The sequence below is a fragment of the Zosterops lateralis genome (assembly GCF_965231275.1).
Source record: "Zosterops lateralis genome assembly, chromosome: 7".
Taxonomy (NCBI): Eukaryota; Metazoa; Chordata; class Aves; order Passeriformes; family Zosteropidae; genus Zosterops; species Zosterops lateralis.
The window spans coordinates 18,570,158-18,589,400 of record NC_139767.1 but is presented as its reverse complement, the minus strand read 5'-3'; the positions used below and the strand labels follow the sequence as shown (position 1 = coordinate 18,589,400).

The 19,243-nt window shown below is 35.3% G+C and overlaps 1 protein-coding gene across 3 annotated transcripts in view; it reads right to left on the bottom strand.

Annotated features, from left to right (window-relative positions):
• Nucleotides 1-19,243, bottom strand: part of TLK1 (tousled like kinase 1) — a gene marked incomplete at its 5' end in the record, with an annotated part of 67,774 nt that overhangs the window by 29,707 nt on the left and 18,824 nt on the right. For all 3 annotated transcript variants that reach the window (XM_083864716.1, XM_083864715.1, XM_083864717.1), the window contains 6 exons: nt 430-519; nt 1,606-1,692; nt 2,067-2,113; nt 4,622-4,697; nt 9,017-9,088; nt 11,696-11,814. In XM_083864716.1, the coding sequence (XP_083720842.1) occupies nt 430-519; nt 1,606-1,692; nt 2,067-2,113; nt 4,622-4,697; nt 9,017-9,088; nt 11,696-11,809 (486 nt within the window). The remainder of the gene's footprint in view (nt 1-429; nt 520-1,605; nt 1,693-2,066; nt 2,114-4,621; nt 4,698-9,016; nt 9,089-11,695; nt 11,815-19,243) is intronic.

The following is a 19,243-nucleotide window of genomic DNA, read 5'->3' as shown; positions in this document are numbered from 1 at the left end:
ATTGTGTGTTGATCATTTTGATTGCCATCTCATCCATCTCATTTTTCTTCTTCAACGTTGGATTTTAAATGCAGTATGACAATGGCAGCTGTCAATTCAAATACTGCCTGAAAAAGCAGCCTCTACTTCTAAAATCACACAACAGCTAAAATCTTGAGCAAAAACCTACCAATCACATGGTCATCTATGCAATTAAAGTGCAATGCTGGGAGCTGAGCAAGTGCAGAATATAAATCTCACCAGAGCTGCTGAACTTAACAGAAAAATGCTTTGGCAATTTTATAAAGCAAAGCTTCAGAAAGTCTTGAAGAGTTTAGAAGAAGTTAAAAGACAAAGAAATAAACATAGCTCTTTTTTTTTTTTTTTTTTTTTTTTTTTTTTTTTTTTTTTTTTTCCCTGCATTCTAAAGTGATCTACTCAAAAAGTTACCTGAGTAATTTTAATAGATAACTGCTTTGGTTGTGTAAGAGGGTGGTCCCCGAAAGCTAATGAAGTAGGAGAAGGACTATTCTGCCGAACCTGAAAGGCATGAAAGCAAAGTATTTTAGATACAGCTGTAATATTTAATTATGAGCATAGCCTTGGTACAAATCTTGAGGAACATCTCAAAGAACAAAGAAACAAGGTATTTTATTACACCAGCTACTACCTGGAGCACTGCATTGAGAGTTATCAGTATGGTGTTACATACCACTTGCAGTTCAGGACAGATGCAATATATTCTCTGAGAAAACTGAGATTGTCACTTTTGGGAAACAGACTGAAAGCTTTAAGACAATACAAGACTGACATAAGGTGATGCCAGTCTTACAAAGACTTACTTTTCTGATTCTGAGCTTTCACAACTCAAGAATAATATGAGTTATTTTTGGAGTGTTTAGCTCTCATGGGAGAAGCAGAGGGGAAGCTGGTGCAGATCAGAACGCAAATCCTGTTAATGAACCCAGTTTGTGTAAATGAGATCGTAGTCAAGCCAAATTCCAAAATCTGTATTACACCCCATATTGTTGGCAAGACCAAGAGGGTGCCTGAAGTTGAAAGCACGTGGAATATAAGCTGAGGGCTACCGTCAGAGAAAACAAATCTTTTCTGTAACTGACAAAATTTGTTTGGCCATTTAGAATAACATGTTGGTATGCTGAGCACTAAAATTGTGCTTATGAGAAGGAAAAAAAATGAATTAGCACGACCAACAAAGAATTTTAAAGGCAGATTAGGTATCAATTATTGAAAAAAACTACAATTTATCAAAAACTGAGCATTTGAAGTCCCAGGCTATGGGTCCAAGTTTCCTTATAAGCAACAAAAAAACTCCTATTTCTTGTATGAGGCCCAAGAATAGATGTCATTACAATATTTTAACATTTATTCAACATTTTACATAACTACCTTGTATTTAAAAAGACATTTATGAAAAAATGACCCAGTGTTAATAGAAAAATCTAGTTTTAATACTTAATTTGATTTTTTTTCCTGTTGGAAGAGTGAACTCTTTCCCAGGATTCATTCCTTTGAAAACTGTCCCCTTGAATACGGACTATTTTCAATTTTGCTGTTTTTATCCTGTAAAAGCATCTCCAGCAGTTATGAAGTTCCCAGACTTACAGAAGAAGGAGCGGAATGTGAGTTCTGAGGAGAGCGGATTGCAGGAGGCACACCTCGCACTGGGCTCGAGCCGTTTCCACCTTGGTACTGCAGGGCACATATGGACCTCCCATTAGTCAACCTTCTCAAAACACATTATACACCTACTGAATGTACACAGTATATTTTACAGCTCGTCTGTACACAGAATTCATCAATCAGATTGTATTACTTCTATTAGTGCAGCAGTTTAAAGAACAGTGTGAAAGATAATGGGTTTTGTATTTCAGTTCAGGCTCCATCAAGAGACTACTGCATCTCTACTTCAAGGTTTAATACTCAGAAGCTTACATAAAGAAAAAAAGAAGTAACCTCTCAAGAGGCCTGCCCATTACAATCGAAAATGTAGCATCCAAAAAAAACCAAAAAGGATATTTTAAAATAAAATTCTAAAACCAAAGTAAATTTTACAAAATTTTTACCTCAAAATAGTCACTAATCTTGTGACCACGTCCCCCAATATTCTTTCCTGCAATAAATACAGTGATACATTAGAATTGGTTAAATAAATTACTTGTAGAGGTGTCTTACATTTTTACCTGTAAAATAATTTTAGCAAAATCTTACCACTTGTTAATTGGTTTTCTTTGATGTGGTAATACATGATGTCCCTATATAGGAAATTAAGGGATTACCAAAAGAAAGGGATTTTCATATTCCATTCATTGAGAAATCAGATATTAAATCATCTTCAATTCCTTAACCTGTTTAGAGTAGACTTTACAGAAACCCTAGCCCTCTTCTAGATAACAGGAAACTCATTTCTCATCCTACAGATCAAACCTTTAGCTCTAAGTCCCTCCCTTTTTCAAGCACTTTCTCAAAAATATCAAACTAACCAACTAACTATACTAACATTATATACTCTAGGTGAGTTATCATGCCCAAATATTCTGCCCAAGGATTTCCCTAGGGGCCAGTAACAGTGAGGGTGTAGAGAATGACAAGTATTTTCAGTCCTTTTAACCTGATTATGAATTGGGTAACTCACAGTGTTAACTAGGGAAATAAAACACCAGAGAATGAAATCAGAATTTATCTTAAACAGATTGAGACTTCAGGAGAACTAACATGAATTGTACTTCTTCAACAGGAGGACTTGACCCATATCTGGCATTCTAGAGGTTGCATCTATACCTTATCCAATGCACAAATGTTTTCTTCTGTTTGGCCCTAAGATGACCAATAAAGCTTAAGACAGGGTTTTTCTCCTGTAGAAGTCACACAGCCTGTTAGGAGACATCTTGGAAATGGACTATTGTTCTTTTTACATTACAGACGGAAATTTTTGCAATGTATTAGGAGATCCATCATTTCAATTTCCACTTTTTAGCAAAGGTTTTCAAGCTTTTCTATTGTTTCAGTCCTGATGAACTCTCTAGTTCAATATACCTCTGTACTGACACTGCTGCATAATGCTGTGTCACTAAGTCACAAGAAAAACCAGAAACATTTGGCAGTCCTTTTTGTGTCAAGACTTTTAACAAAAAAATTTAGATAAAACAATTTCAAGACCTAGAACAACACACAGCCAACTTCTTCAGTAGTTACCCAGTCAGTGCATGCATTGATGCTACTTCCCTCCAGCCAATTCTTTACCTACCCTGTAATTCTGCTAGTGATTTCTGTCCTCATGCTTAATTCCCATATATCACTTCATCAAATTCGCTTTCATGCAGATAAATGAGAGACTGCATCTCTTTGCAACAGAGAAAAATCTATTTGATGCCATGTTACAGAACTCTGCACTGAAGAAATATGTCAAATTATTTTGGCACAGCCAATTATGAATAGATTTACACTGATTTATACCACTTTTCAATTACTTCTGTGTTCTAAACAACCCTTTTCTTCAACATTTATGGATTAATTTACATATTACAAATTCAATATCCTGGGTATGCACTATACAAGAGATGGATTTCTTGTTTCTTTTTTCCAATACAATAGGAGTTTTTTGCTGTGTTTCAACTGTACTGTACCACTCTTAGGTCTGCTCCTTGAGACTATTGCACTGCAGACTATTCAGTTTACTGCTGCTGACAGTAACAGTGATTACCAGACATTATAATAATGTCTTCTATATTAAAAAGTCCCAAAAATTTCTATAATCCCTAATTTCAACACTCTTTAGTAACAGGAAGGATAAGCTACCAGAACAATGAAAATAGGAAATTTAATTCAGGTTCTTTGAACACTACTTCTACGAAGTAACACTTAGGAAGAAATTAATTTTAATCAAACAACATGACTCTTCTACTAATAGCATGTTGCATCATAAAGACTTCCAGACATGGAGCCCATACACGTATCCTTATATATAAAGATATAGCTTTATATCTGAAGTGACATTTTTTAGCTCTTTTAGAATGAAAAATAAAGCTGATACAGATGTTATCAGAAATACTTCCACTCTCCTTCTGATGAATTTTTGTCTTGAGGTTAAATTTCCACCTTGCCCAAAAGTTACACTAAAGAGAGGAATGACAAAAACTAAACTTTGTAAATATTAAATTAGAAATCAGTCTCATCATTATTTTCCCACCCCTCCGGACTATTACAAGCTTCCACAGAAAAGGAAGAATAAAATTCAATTTTTCATATGTACCTGTGAAACAAGCATCAGATATTCTAATCAGTAATCCCATTTCCCCCTTATCTCCTGAAAATAAATTCTAACCACAAGGTATTTTGCATGAGAAGAATTGCTGTAATTCTTGAAAAGATTACAGAGTTGTATCATAGCTGCAAGTTACACACACAGCAGCTCGTGATTCTTTTGGGTAATTGCCAGTCCAGTTCACGTTTTGGTTGCCCATCCCTTCCACTGACAAATGGGAGGCTGAGAAGAATACATAATTTATCATCCAAAACATAACACCCATCTTACCTAAGCGAAAACACAGAATTTTTAAGGCTAATAGTCCAAACTGTGTTTCCTGCAATCCCTACCTAGTCAATTTACATTTTAATTTACCTTGGCTGCTTTCACTCTGAGTGTCTGCTTTTCTTTTTCTCCCTCTGGAAGGTTCTGACTGTTTCTTTTCTGGAGTCTACAAACAACAAAAAGAACATGATGCAACATAAGCTCTATTTATTTGTATTATTGCTGTATTATTGTGAAATAAATTTAAATCCTCATCCATAAAACATGATTTCACAATTCAGCAGGGATGCAATTTCAGATTATAGTTAAACTGGCTAATATGATCTTTGGTCAACCAGGTACAAGCTAGAAGAGGTATTTAAGAAAGTGAGAAGTAATTCTTAAATTATTTCCCAAAAGGCAGCTCCACATATTAATTGTTAAGCAATTACTCCTTTTCATTCATTCCAGGGTTTATGAACACCCATTTTTTGTTTCATTTATGTCTATATTTTATCAAGATCTCTGTATTTTAGTGCAGGTGTTTTAAAGCTTAACATTTAAGTGAAATAATTTAATTCTTGATGGTGTTTTCTACACATTGCTGCAGCATAAACGCAAAGTTCTAGTGCTTCAACAGGAAGCCAATAATATTACACTTTTTCATAAGTGCAAAAGGTATTTCCAGACTAATAAAAACTGTACAGATGTCGAGAATCTGCTGAAAATTAAAATGAAAGAAAAAGAGGAAAAAACAGAGATCAAAAATTGCTCAAAATGTTAGTATCTATCTACTTAGAAAGCGTTGTCCTCCTCATATTACTTTTATCTCAAGGAAAATAAGAAAAGCAAGTGAAAAAAGTACAACACAGATAACAAGAAAGGGCTGTGATCAGAAGCATCTCTAAATTATATTTGCTCTTCTTTGATCTGAGGATTCAAACCAGTTAGCCTCCCCAATTTAAATTAAATAATAAAAACTGCTCTTGTTAAGCATATTGCAGCTCTCTGTGTATCTATTTTTCACAGTGCATCATACATAACTGGAGAAAGCACAGGAGACATTACAAAAACTATTTTATCAGTACTAGCTTACCAGTAAACCAAAGGTCCTTAATAGCTCAGGCTAAATTTGACATCAGTGACAAGATGCTTCATTCTCTCATGATAGCATCATTTTATTGTAGCTGTCATTTGGTGCTCCAAGTATGCTTTCTTAACACAGCAAATTAAATCAGCATTCAAACTTCAACTATCAGTAAAATAATTTCAAGGACATTTCAATTCCAAAATCTTCATGTGGATATGCTCAATCCAAAGGAATTTACCACAAATATCCAACAGTATTTATTTTGGCAAGAACCACTTTAAGCTACTTGTGATCCCTAGAAAATTGTTAGTCTATAAAAGAACCAGCAGGACAAGAAAGGTCTTCCTTACCTACACCATGTATTTATCTGTTTTGACTCTGCGTGCAGCTTCATAAAGATATCTTTCCAAGTTTTACAACCACAAATATTGTATTGTAATTGAAGTTTAAAATAAATATATCTTATTTTAAATAAACTCATCAAACTAACAACTGCATCTTTAGAGGGCTATCATACATTAGCAAAGGATACAACACAGACTCCTGAAAATAAAGTTAACCCAAGACTATTGATTCTAAAAGCAGAAAGCATAGCTTAGAAATTTTACTTTAATAATTTGGAATTATTGACAGGTAAATAGGTAACATTAGGCTACCTTTCCATGAACTAAATTGAAACTACTTCACCAAGCATTTTCACATTATTCTTGTTTTCCAACTTTTAATTTTGCAGTTACATTCTAATGTAGTCATTTTTACCTACCATATCAAGGAAAAAAAGTTTAAAAGGTAATTAATGACAAAACACGTAAAATTTTCCCTACCAAAACTAGTTTCCAGCTGCTGTGGCTTGTATTTAAAAACCAGCCATTTAAAGAGGTTTATAGTTTTAAAACTCAAGTAATTCATAAATGTCTATTTCCTTAAGCTCTTCTGATTTCTTTCAGTGTTTAATTTAACCTTCCAAACTAGAAAGTACTAGCACACTAATGAGGTTATTAATGAGGTTACTCAACAAGGTCATGTTCCTCTTTTCTAAGCACAAAATTCACATGATAATGTACAGCACACATCAACCACTAGAAAATGTACTCCAAAATCCTTCCTAATGAATGGAGTCATATGAATTACAAGAAACTGAAGACTAATAGGGCTGGGGAGCATCTCCCTGATAAATGAAGACTGAAACTACTTTCTGTAGCTGCTGAAGTATTTACATATAGCCAAGATTTAGATTAAAATCTTACTATTTCATAAGCAAGATAAAATAGTTTTAAGGTTACCCAATGCTAGATTGTAAAGTTATATTAAAGTCAAACAGAGCTTGGCATACTAGCAGAGCCTCATACATCTTGGTCTTGATCCTAGTTTTCCCCTCAACTACACTGTGCTTCCCCTGAGTCTTCCCTTCACATTCATAGATTTAATGTGCCACTTAATGATGAAAGCACAGAGTAAAGTAATGACATGCATGCCTCATCAAGGTTTGATCAGAAATTGACACTCTTGCTAGAAATTAATTTCAATGATTCTGAGATTTGCATATCTACTTTTTTCCCTCCTGAGGTCTATTGTAATAAAACAGTGCTGTTTCAATATCAAATGATGGCACTGCTTCCCCAATGAGCAAGCCTTCTTATTTCCACACTACCATTACTATCACTATGAAACCTTCAAGGTCACTCTACTAAAATAAAAACCAACACAACAAAACAATTCCACAACCTGTTTGCAATACTGAGATCTACAGTTTACTTTTTATGGTATTTCAGCATATAAGTAACCAGAAGTAATTTTAAGAACTGTAAAAATTTATTAACATACTTGCTATTACAATTATAATTTAAGTGAATACAACTAATGACTTCTGAAAAAGAGTCAAAAAATGTTTTACTCTACTCAATGTCGTTAAGACATCTTTCACTGTGAAGTGGAGCACACTGGACTTCTATGCAGGGACATTTAAAAAAAAAAAAAAAGTCGGTTTCTATTTTAGAATACAAGTTTAAGAATAATTAAAAGATGAAATATTATCCTTACCCAGAAGCATGGCTTGAGGTTAAAACACTGTGCAGAGATTTTAAAACTCACATGCTTTGGAAAAGCTTTGCTTCTGTATCTCATGTATAGAACTGCAAAATAACATTTTCCTACACCAAAAACTTATTATACATATATAGTCAAGTGTTCTGAGATCGCTCAACTACTCATAGACATGTTTTTCTGTCAAGAAATTGCAATAATGCATCATAACCTTCAGGCTACTGCAGCACATTTCCATTCCCACATCTACATCAGAACTGCATCACTGCCCAGAGTATTTCTAGGAAAAGCCATGAATAAAAACAACAGGCAGACAGAATCTTCTGGTTAAGAAAATAGTCTGTGCAGTTGGATGCATAATCCAACTGGGAAAGGTAAGGGGGGAAAAGAAAATACAGCAGAGTTTTTTCTCAACAAGAAAAACAAATCACATATACAAAACTTTTATTTATAAGGTTTCAGCTTTGGGAACCAATTAAATCCACTTGCTGGCAGCCCAGTAAAAAAAGAGTCCAGTAGTGATTGAGCAAATGAACAATTAGGCCTCAAAGTAAAGCTCTGACATGTGAAAATACCACCAACATTCCAAATAACCATCTCTCCTGCATGACACACAGGGTCTAGTCCAGGCTGTGCTATCATCTTATCCACACAAACTGTGACATACAGAGGCAAAACTGTCAGAGGGACTCACCAACCCTGAAATATGTAAATTCTAAGAGCTGTAATATTAGTGGAAATGTATCAATGCTCATCACTAAGAGGAAAATATTCTACTCAAGGGAAGTCTAAGCTCTGCACATTTAAACCTAATAAAAGCATTAATCCTTTTTTTGGATTACAAACTGGATTTAGGTAAGAAAATACAGTGACAACTGCAGCTTTTACAAATAAAGACGATGGCTACTAAGGATGTCTGTCCTTGGCATAAACCTGCATTTGAAAGGAAAACACAATAAACTAGTTTCTAGAGGAATTTCAAGGATTCATCCAAAGATCAGTTGAAGTTACCTGTGCTGATGAAACACTTATTACTTATGAAACAAAAGACAGCAAACTATGTAAGCATTTTCAGCTCCAAAAGCTGAAAAGCATCCTCAGACCATGACTACATAGATAACAGAGAAGCAGAAGCAGCTAGTTTCATGACCAAAAATCTAAAGAAACTGACCTCTTCTAGTTCCTCTTCCATGAGATGTGTCTTTCAGTAATTTATGCTCTTTCCTATCTATCTTTACTATCTATCTGTATTTTCTATCTGTGTTTTACTTTAAAAGCTTCTAGATAAAATAAGGCATCAAAGCAGAATTTAAAAAAATTACCTCTTAGCATTAAAATTCTGAGGTAATAATGAATCTGCCCCATACACTTACCTCCGACTCTTTATCACTTAAAGATCCCAAGCTTCCAAAGCTGTGATTTGAACTCTCGTTATTTGTTGAGGCCTACCAAGACAAACAGAATACTTAACATTGTATACAGAATTATAAAACATAATCCACTGTTATCACTCACAGTTACAACAAGTAACAGCCATTTCATGCTCTCATGGAAAAAATTTATTAACAATAGAGCACCTGTGACTTCAAAGGTGGATAAGAAGTTTGACAGGTGACAGTAAATTCTGAATTTCCATTGCTTTTAAGCCAAATAAAACCCTAGCATATTCAAAACCATTGAAGAAACTTCTAGAATTTTTCAATTTTTCAAGAAAAAGAGATGCTAATTAAAACAGATTTTAATTTTCTGTCATAGAATAGATTTAAAAAATAATCTTTGCAATAGTCTAGTCTGTCTTGAAGAAAATGAAAACCTATTGACAGTATTATTCAACATCATTAAAACAAATTATTTCCCCCAACACAATAAATTTACATTAGTGAGAGAAGAAAACAAAAACAACAACAACCACAGCAAACCAAAGTAGTGATATAGTCCCAAATTACAATATTTATTTAAAAATTTACTAAGGCTGATTTATTCAGAGATCTTTTGAACACAGCCATGCCATGAGGACACTTTAACAAGTCATCATCAGCTGAGTGTCTTTTTATTAAAAAACCCCACCAAAACTCTTACACTGATGGACTGGTCTCTTCTATATAAGACAGCAGAACAACTATTTTGAAGTAAAATTAGTTCCAAGGCATTTTGCTCCTGAGCATTAAATTCCAGCCCTGTATCAGTTTGCAGGACAATACTCATCTGTGACGTCTGAATAACTAGATCATCTCTGAATTAAAATTTTCAGAGAAATGTTAATTAAACGCACAAAGTTTCCATGCCTGTTTTCACCCCCAGGGCAGTCTCCATTATAGAAATGTCTGTATGTAGTTCCTCCTTGCCCTGTGTCAGTATCTGATCATTCAAGTCAGATACAACAATAATATCAGTAATCTACATTTCTATTTCCAACCTTGCTTACTGAAATAGCTTGAACACGTTGGGCTTTTTTCCCCTAAAAATTCCAAAACTTTTCAGCAAAACAGCTGGTAAGGCTAAGCCTTTCAAAAGAGTATTCCCAATAAATAAGAGTCCATTTGAATTTAATTACTAGAAGAATATAATAGACATAGAATATTTCAAAAAATATCCATTAAATGCAGTTGCAAGCTCTGTATTGTCTTGCTAGTTTAGGAAAATTAGAATCTGCTTTGTGGAGATCTGGGTTTGTACACAAAGTTTTCTCATTTTGGCCTTCAAAGTGAAGGCAGACCAATGGATATTAGGGGGAGTAAGCAGTATTAGAGAACCCAAGGAACAAAGCAAAGATGGGCTAGAATTATTGTGTTTGTCTCTTTCTAGTTTTAAGCATAAGATATGGCTAATATACAATTTTGCAATTATACTGAGAAGAAAATTAAACAGTGTATCAGTCACTGTGTCAATTCAACCTCATTTCTTCTCCTGACTATTTAAATCACTTCTTGGTATAAGCAGTAGTAACAAGTACTTTTTACACCTTTTTACAGCTTTGTGACAGTTACCTTCATGTCACTCTCCAAAGCAAATTAAGATATGACACAAGATCACTATGTATTAATTTCAGTTCTGTGTCTGTGAACTTTCTTGTTCATAGTCATTGATACATGACATGTCTTTAGAAATTTTATCAATGTCTGCTATCAGGAAGTATTTTCTTCTGTAATCTATACTGGTAACTAAAATACAGCACAGGAAGTTAAAAATACTACAAGTTTGTGTGAAGCACTTAAAACATGAGGACACTGCAAACACTTAGGAAACAGAATTCAGAAGTAATTTAGTCATGAGGGAAATGTGCCTAAAAATTAGTATTACACCTTTTTAATATCAATTTATTAAGTACTATACTGGATGGAGAACATTCAAATGCACAAATACAAAATGGAGTACTTCTAGCTAGGCAATAGTATTGCAGAAACCAGTCTTGGAAGCTGAAGCTAGTAACTTGAACAAAATACACAACAAAAGACAAAATTATTTTGCAGATGTATTAACCAAAGGGAAATATGCAACATATGGAAGGTAATTATTCAGTGTTCATAAGGTTCTTCCTCAAGTGTTGCATCCTGGCTTAGATACTAAAGAACAGGAAATCTACAATGAAAGTAAGTGAAATTTATATAAATGTCTGGAAATGTTGAATTAATTTGTTTATCTATATGTATTAAGCTTCAAAAAAGTTTGATCTTAAAAACAGACGTCCCACCAGACTCCCTGTGTCTATTTCAAACGGAACCATAAGTAGATGGTCATCTGCAGCAGGGACAACTCCACCTAAATACTGGGAAAATCTTTCATCTCTTATCACATGTGCACTACAGCAAAACTACAAACGAGCTCATTCTTCAGTGTTTTTAAGAACAATTCAATGACCACGTCACAGAAAGGTTCAGGATAAACAATGCTATCTCAAAGCAAAATAACAGACAAAAAAGAATTTTTCTGAGAGCCTCCTTCAATCCAATGTTGTTACAAGTAAGTCACACTGACAATATGAAAATGAGATGCTGTGAGATAAATTAGTATTTCAAAGATGGCAGATCTGAATGACTGCTCTTAGGACTTACTTTAGCTCCAACACTGCAACTTCCAGTACTCCCAGTGCTGCCACTTACTACTCCTGTGAATCTTGCCTCTAACAATTCTTGTCTTCTTGGGTCCAGGCTATGAAGTTCATCCATTGCTCCTAAAAAAAAGAATACATACATAAATTCATTACATTTCCTAATATTTGCAGTGGAATATTTCACAAACAAGGCAAACATACCGCCGGCCTATGCAAAGGAAGGATCTGTACCCTCAACTTGACAATGACTCACCAGCTGTTACCTAATAACCAAAGCACTCAAGGAATTACAAAAATTGTGTCAAGTTCTGCATATCAGAATAGCCTTGTCAATTCTGGTTGAAAACTAGAACCTGTTAGAGGCATGTAAGAGACACAGAGTCTGCAGTATGCAATACGCCAACCAGCCAATTATTTATAGATTAAAAACTAGCTGACAGGAACAAAGTATTTTCCAGCATAAAATCTCCCAATTCTGCAACGTATTCTGCAATGCTCTTGTTTTCTGCATTATTTAAATTTTAGGCTATAAATGTCAAAGATCAAAAAGGAATTATAGGGGGGAAAAAAGGAAAATCAAAAGGTAGATAGCAGTCCTCAACACATGCAAAGGAATGCTTGTGTTATATTGAGGTCCAAAGGTCAGAGAAAAAAAGGAGCAGGATCAGCAGTAAAAAAGCAACCAAGAATAACAGAGATCCTTGCAGAGGTGATGGCTTCGACAGAGCCCTGTAAATGGGGTAAAGCAGTGCTGCTGGCATCTGCAGGGAAAGCAAGGTGGAAGGAAACAGAGGAACAAAAGGAGTTTCTGATGAGCTCAGCCTACATGAGTCGGCTGCAACATGATGTGCAGCTTCCTAATTTGTATTTAAATCACTTATGGCTGTTTAATGAGTCTGAAAGATGATGTAGACAAATAAGTCTTCCGTATTTACACAAACTGCATTCTGTGTTTTTATCTCTTCAACTGCTTGAACATTTGACTTATCTTCAATTGGAAACATTTCAGCTGCTTTATTTTAAATAAGATATTTCCTGTTGAAGTCTTAATGCACTATTATAATAGCACATCTTTGAAGTACCAGATAGTAAAGTAGCCTCAATTTTTTCCAACTAAGACACAACAAGTCGGTGCTTTTCAGTCCCACAGGACGACAAAGCAGTTCAGAAAGGAATGGTGCCATGAAAAAAAGCTTGAAATTCTGTTTTTGTGCAAACCAGTTTTTAAAGTTTAACTGCTACTATAAACCTCTACCAACCAGGTAAACATTCTAACCAATGCACCAATGTAACTTTTTCTTTGGTATTAGTAAGTCAAAAGACACTTTCTTATAGGACTCCTGGTTATCTCAAAATCTTCAGCATTCAAGCCCTAGACAGATCTTTGACATTTTGGCCACTCCTGGCCATAGAGCTAACCCCTCTGTTAGGGAAAGTACTGGTTCTGCTATTTGGCTAACTCAAGTTGCCCTTGTTTCTGTAGGAGGGCAGATGACAGCAAGTGTGGTGTCAGCACTCCATTACCACGGGAATTGGTAACAGACCTCCTCAGATGGAATAAATCACACCAAGACACAAACAGCTGGTAAGGAAACATTCAGGAAATGTGTTTGTGACACAGTTTTCTTTTGAAAAATGAAACCAGAGTGGCAGGTTGGAGACACCACATTTTCTCACTACACCCAAACACGGCCACATATAAAGTTGGAGGACTCTTTTCCAACAATGCTGGGGATTTACACAGTTTGAGACTGCAGCTGGCTTCTCTGAAGTTGTAACACTGAACTTGCCTAGTAAAAATTTCTCAAATTTCTACATCGTAAACTACCTGGGTTTAAAACTTGCGTATGTACATGTATGCTGAGTGCAGAACAATCAGGAATCCTCTTTAAACTCTTGCTGCCTAAACTGTGCTTGTGTACTGTTTTCAAGGGTTTCTATAACAAATTGAACACTTCTCATATGCATAAAAATTATTTCCTACATTTATGGACTGTGCAGTAAGGACTTTTTTTTTAAGCAGACATGTTCAGCATATCTTTCCCAGTATATATATATGTATGTAATCTATACTTGAGGGGAAAGTATTACTCTGAAAAAGCTTAAGAAATTAATCACAACAGATTTGTGAGGGAAGTTTAAATGATTATTATTTTGCTTTATAACAGTAGAGGTTTAAAGTATGCCACTCTGAAAAAAAAAAATTAGTTTAGCAAAGTAAACCATTAAATGAAGCCGGTCCAGCAATATTTTAATTTATTAGCCTATCTGATAGTCACTGCCCACAAAAGTTCAGCGATCACTTAAAATTACTGATATAACTCCAGCAATTACAAAACCATGTGCGCATTACAGAAATAGATACTGTGATACCTTACATTGTTTATTTTCTGAGATGTGGGAAAGCAATAATCACTGTAGATAGCTAAGGATCATTTGATGTAGCACATAAAGGGGCAATCCACAGCACAGATAAAATATAATCCTTTCCTTTTCTGCTCAGATTTTGGAGCCTACACACACTAACGAACGCACTGCATTTTCTTCACTATTTCTGCTGAAGTGGTTTTTTGCTATTATGTTAAGGGGGTTTATTTTGGTTTAGGTTTTGTTATTGTTAAATATTCAAAACCAAAAAGCAACACACACTCTGCTATCTTTGTGATTTAAAGGACAAGACAGAAAAGCTGGATTCAAACCTTATTTCAACAGAGAGACATCCCAGGAAGGATCCCAAGAACTGCCTTCCTCATTCATGTTGTAATTTAAATACACCTTCCACCATGCAGACACACAACTATTTTATCAGAAACAAGCAGCTCTGCACAATCCTTCAGTTCTCAGCCCCAGTTACCTACTTTTCAAGGTACTGGCAGTTTTAAGGCATCTCATGCGAGGGACAATTTTTTTTTTTTTTAATTATAAAAATTACGTCTTAAATGTAAGGGACGTTTAATTTTTTTTAAAGCATTAGACTTTATGAATTCTCCTGCTCACAGAATGTCTTGCTGCCAACAGGACTGACATAACTTACAGTCCTGAAAATACACCCAGACCTCTTATTTGAACTAATGTCATTCCTGCACCTGAAGGCCAACTCACTAACTCAAGGCACATCCAATCACATTACACAAGTACTTACAGCATATTTAGCACGACGCTAAAGGAAAGACTGGCACTGCTACCACCCACCACCATTCAAACTTCTACTGCCTTCCAAAGAACACATGAAAGGTTACCTGAAATTCAAGGAAGAGTCCTAGAAAGCTACATTTCTTTATTCCTTGTAACCACTACAGATTCTGAATGCTTCTTCTGATGGTTTTTTGTTTTGGTTTTTTTTTTTTTTTTTAATTACCAATATTTTCTTGCTTTCGTATTTCTGGGGAGTGGTGGTATCCTCCACATTAATTTATCAGACCAATACAGAGCCTCTTCTTTAAAAACTAATGTAAAATATACAGATATCTTGCCCTGTAAAGGACCTTTTTAGCAGGATTTTTTTTAAAAAGAACTCCAAATTCCTCTGAGAATTTCTTATGCAATAGGGTATGTCAAAAGTTAAAGTTCTAAGTTATAGAAGCAATCTGCAAGCTTTTTCATGGCATTTGATATAATCTATTATACCATACTCTACCTTAGCAAAACAAAGATGTAAAGCTTCAAAGAGTTCTCCATGGTAGTTAGAACCAGTGACCAAAAAACAGTGAAGTGCAACTACACCTGTATCCCAAGGCTCTACACCCCAAATACACAAACACTTGCAAATGATCCACTTATTTAACCAAGAACTTGCCCAGGCCTCAATAAAATTGATATTTTAGGAGAAAAAGTTTAGCAGAGAGTTGAAGCCCCAATTATTCTTCACCTTCCAAAACTGCATCTTTTGTGGTACTCTTGTACTACAACCTCTACCTTGAACACTGGTAGACTACACAGAGCAGCTCTGCAAATCCAGACACAAAGGAGTGGCAGATCAGACTATTTTTCTTTTCCACTAAATATGGAATCAAGCTCCACAACTCAGTACTTATCTTTGACTCTCTTATTAAACTGAATTGACTCTTATTATCTGGCCATCAATTACAGCTTTGAAATGAAGGAAGATCAAGAGCTTCACACATTGTCAGCTTTCTGCAATGAAGATAAAGTTCATTATGCAGAAGCCAGATTCTTCTTAGAACAACTCTCCAGAGATTGAGGCCCCCTTCTCGTGAATTCAAGGCCAGCACAAACCACCTTTCACTTAAGTGAAAGCCAAACTGGTTTGGTCTGGTTTCCTTAATCCATTTATATGCATATAGCTTTTAATGCCAAAGCGAAATACTTCAACACAGAGACCTATCTGTTGAATAGAAAAGAGACAGTTTAACAATAGCCCAAATGTAAATTGAATTTCCTGACGTGCTTCTAGTAGGCACTCAGACTTTATGGTAATGCACACAGTATCAGAGCTACGTGCAGCATATTTTTAGGAAAACTTCACATTAATGTTGATAATATTGGTGCCATGTAGTCTTCCTCAATGGCAGTAGCATCCTTTAGAACTGTAATTCTAACTAATATCCAGCTAAAAGGGCGAGAGGCAAAAAAGGAGGCAGAGAGGGCAGTGCACACCTTTCCAATAGCAGAAAAAGAAGCCTGGAAAGCAGGGGGGCTTTTTGCCCTTACTCCCTTATCCCTTAAAAAAGGTGTTTTTTCATCAAGATTCCTTTAAAGGTGTCAAACCAGACTTTAAGCACAGTAACAATTCCAAGTATAGAAACCACTGTTTAACAACACTGCAATGCAACCCTCGAAGTGCTTAAGTAACTGCTTATTTCAATCTGGAATATCCTAAATATGTATTTATCTCACTATGTTGATGCGCCAATAATTTAACTTCATACAATTGACTATGATAGCTCTTGTCATTCTAGAATACACGTTTACCAGCAAGCAGGTAAAAGGAAAGCTTTAAAATATCAAATGCAGAACAGACTACAGAAAATTACAAAACTCAGATTTTTAAACCCTTAAGCAGTCTTTTAAAAATGAGGCCACTCTTCTCCATTCACCGACATGAAAATACATATCTGCATCCACATGTATTTCCTTTTAATTGAGCTCTTCTCTTGTTTCATTTAGGGAAAAAAACCAACCCAGACCAAACCCTAAACCAAACCACTCAAACTATGCACTCAACTTCATTCTTCTTCCCTATCCTTCTGAAAGTCTGGGTTTTCCTTATTGCAGAACCAACCAGAAAAGACTTTTTCATTTCCAGGAAAACAGGCAAATGAAGCTAATATTTCTGCCTCCAAGAAAACAAACTATTTGGTAATAAACTATTCTTTAGTTAGGTAAACACTGATCCAGTTATCTTCCAGATTATACTTTCAGTGCCTTATAAAAGCTAATGGAGAATAAAGTGACCCAGAATAAGTTGTCAGTCAAGGAATAGCGGGAGCACTAAAATATGAGTTTGGCCACGTGAAAAAGCAACACAAACCAACTAACATCAAACTGTATGGAATGAATGGAAATTTTGATTTTTAACTTGGAAAATGACACCTGTTCAATTTAAAATAGAAGATCTGGGCAGTGAGGTCGAGAAATTAATAAAAAAAAACAAACAAAAAAGTCACAATGTTGACCTGTGTTGCAAAACCATGTCTTGAATAGTCTCTCTTCCACTGTGTATTTTTGGAATCACAGAGAACAGAACTGGAAACAGCCTTGAAAATTACTAACGTGCTAAGAAATCAAGTTGAGATGCTAGTATGCTAGTATAACGGCATAAAGCCAAGCAGTTTTAATTTGAGAAGAGATCACTTTCAAGGTAACAGCAAAAATATAGCCCTTTCTTAGCAGAAGGCTTTGAAGTACACCACCATCCAATGTGAATCACAATCCTGAAGTCAAGAAGGTCCCACTCAATCGAAATCAGCAGTCAGTAGGGCAGAGAAAGATACAATCTCTGAGATTTAAAGCAAAGCAAAGAAAATAAAATCCCAGAACTATATTTATGTCCAGACAATCCAAAGCCTAGAGGACACTACTTACCAATGCCCCAGGGTTACAGCTCTTCCAAAATACTTAACAGCTACAGATTACTCATGACAAAGTTTAACCCAGGAGTTTAGAAATGCTTAAAATCACTGACTTCCCAAGGAACAGGATTAACTTCTTTTACAGAAGACTACGTAGCTACGATAACCTCCAAACAACAGGTAACATGAAAAAGTTCAGGGTACTACATTCAAGTTGAAAACCTTAGCTGTGTCTGAAGCTAAGAGTGGCAGCAGATGAAACAGGAAAGGATAAAAACACATCCTGATATTCAAGTGAAACTAGCCTTTTGAAAAGATCATAAAAGGCAAAATCCTAATGACAGAAAGACATATCTAAGGCCAGAGTAAAGAGAAAACATAATCTATTTAATTAATCAAGAGTAATTTTAAAGCACAGTGAAAATGCAGTATTTCTCAGCACCTGAGAACACTGAAGCACATAACACGGTGGACACTCCCCTACCACTGCTATGCTGCCTAGATGAACTTAACAGGCTTTTCTCATTAATCTAAAGGGGACTGAGGAGTAAAAGACAGATAATTAGCAGACAGATCAGGCTTTGGTCTACATAAAACCTGTGGGAGGAAAATAATCTAACTGCCAAATTTTAGCCTAAAAAAGCACAACTGTGGAAAATCTGAAAGTATAAGAAACAGAATCTTTCCTATGAACACAAAAAGACAGCAGTTTGTGACGAATATTATAAATTTATATATGCTGATTGCAGTTTTATAATTGCTGTATGGAAATGTATTAAAACACTAAGCAGAGAATTAAAGACTTTTCTGATGTGGAGAAAAAATACCCCCAAATTGGTTAGTAACTTCTAACCAATTTCCTATGGACTAAAAAGTTGACAAAGAAATGCATTTTGGATACATTGCTGCATTAACCAGAATTAATTCAAATGGTACCCAAAGAAGAGAAAAATATTCCATGCCCCTTCTCTCCCCAAGATACAGCAGTCTATTTCTTTTTGGAAATCTTTTTAAAATGACTGCAGCTCTTGAATGTTGTTTATTTCACTTTTCCCGACAGTTCAACAGTCCAGAAATTTCATCTAAAATAAAGAAAACTTTGGCTGCTGGATAGATAAGTAATTTTCTGCAAATCATTCTACAACAGAAACCAATTCTTAAATGTTAAAAAAAAATTGTAATGATCTTTAGACTTCATATCTGTGCTGCCAGTTTTTGGATTTCGCTTTTGTGGCCAACAAGCTGGAAAAGAGAAGAGAATTATGGAGAAATATGTTCCTGAGGGAACCCCTGCCAACACCTTGAAGAAAGACTTATGAATAAAGCACTTGGGCCAACTCCGGACCAGCTAGGAGACATTTGTGGGTAACAATTTAAGAACGTTTAATTCTCCCTGCCTTCAGCTAGGCGCTGTATTCCAGGGATCTCTTGAGGATTATGTGTCTCATCAGACGGCTGTAGGCAGCAGAGGCAGAGATGAATTTACAAGTTGCCCACCAATGCTTTAATTTGGCCAC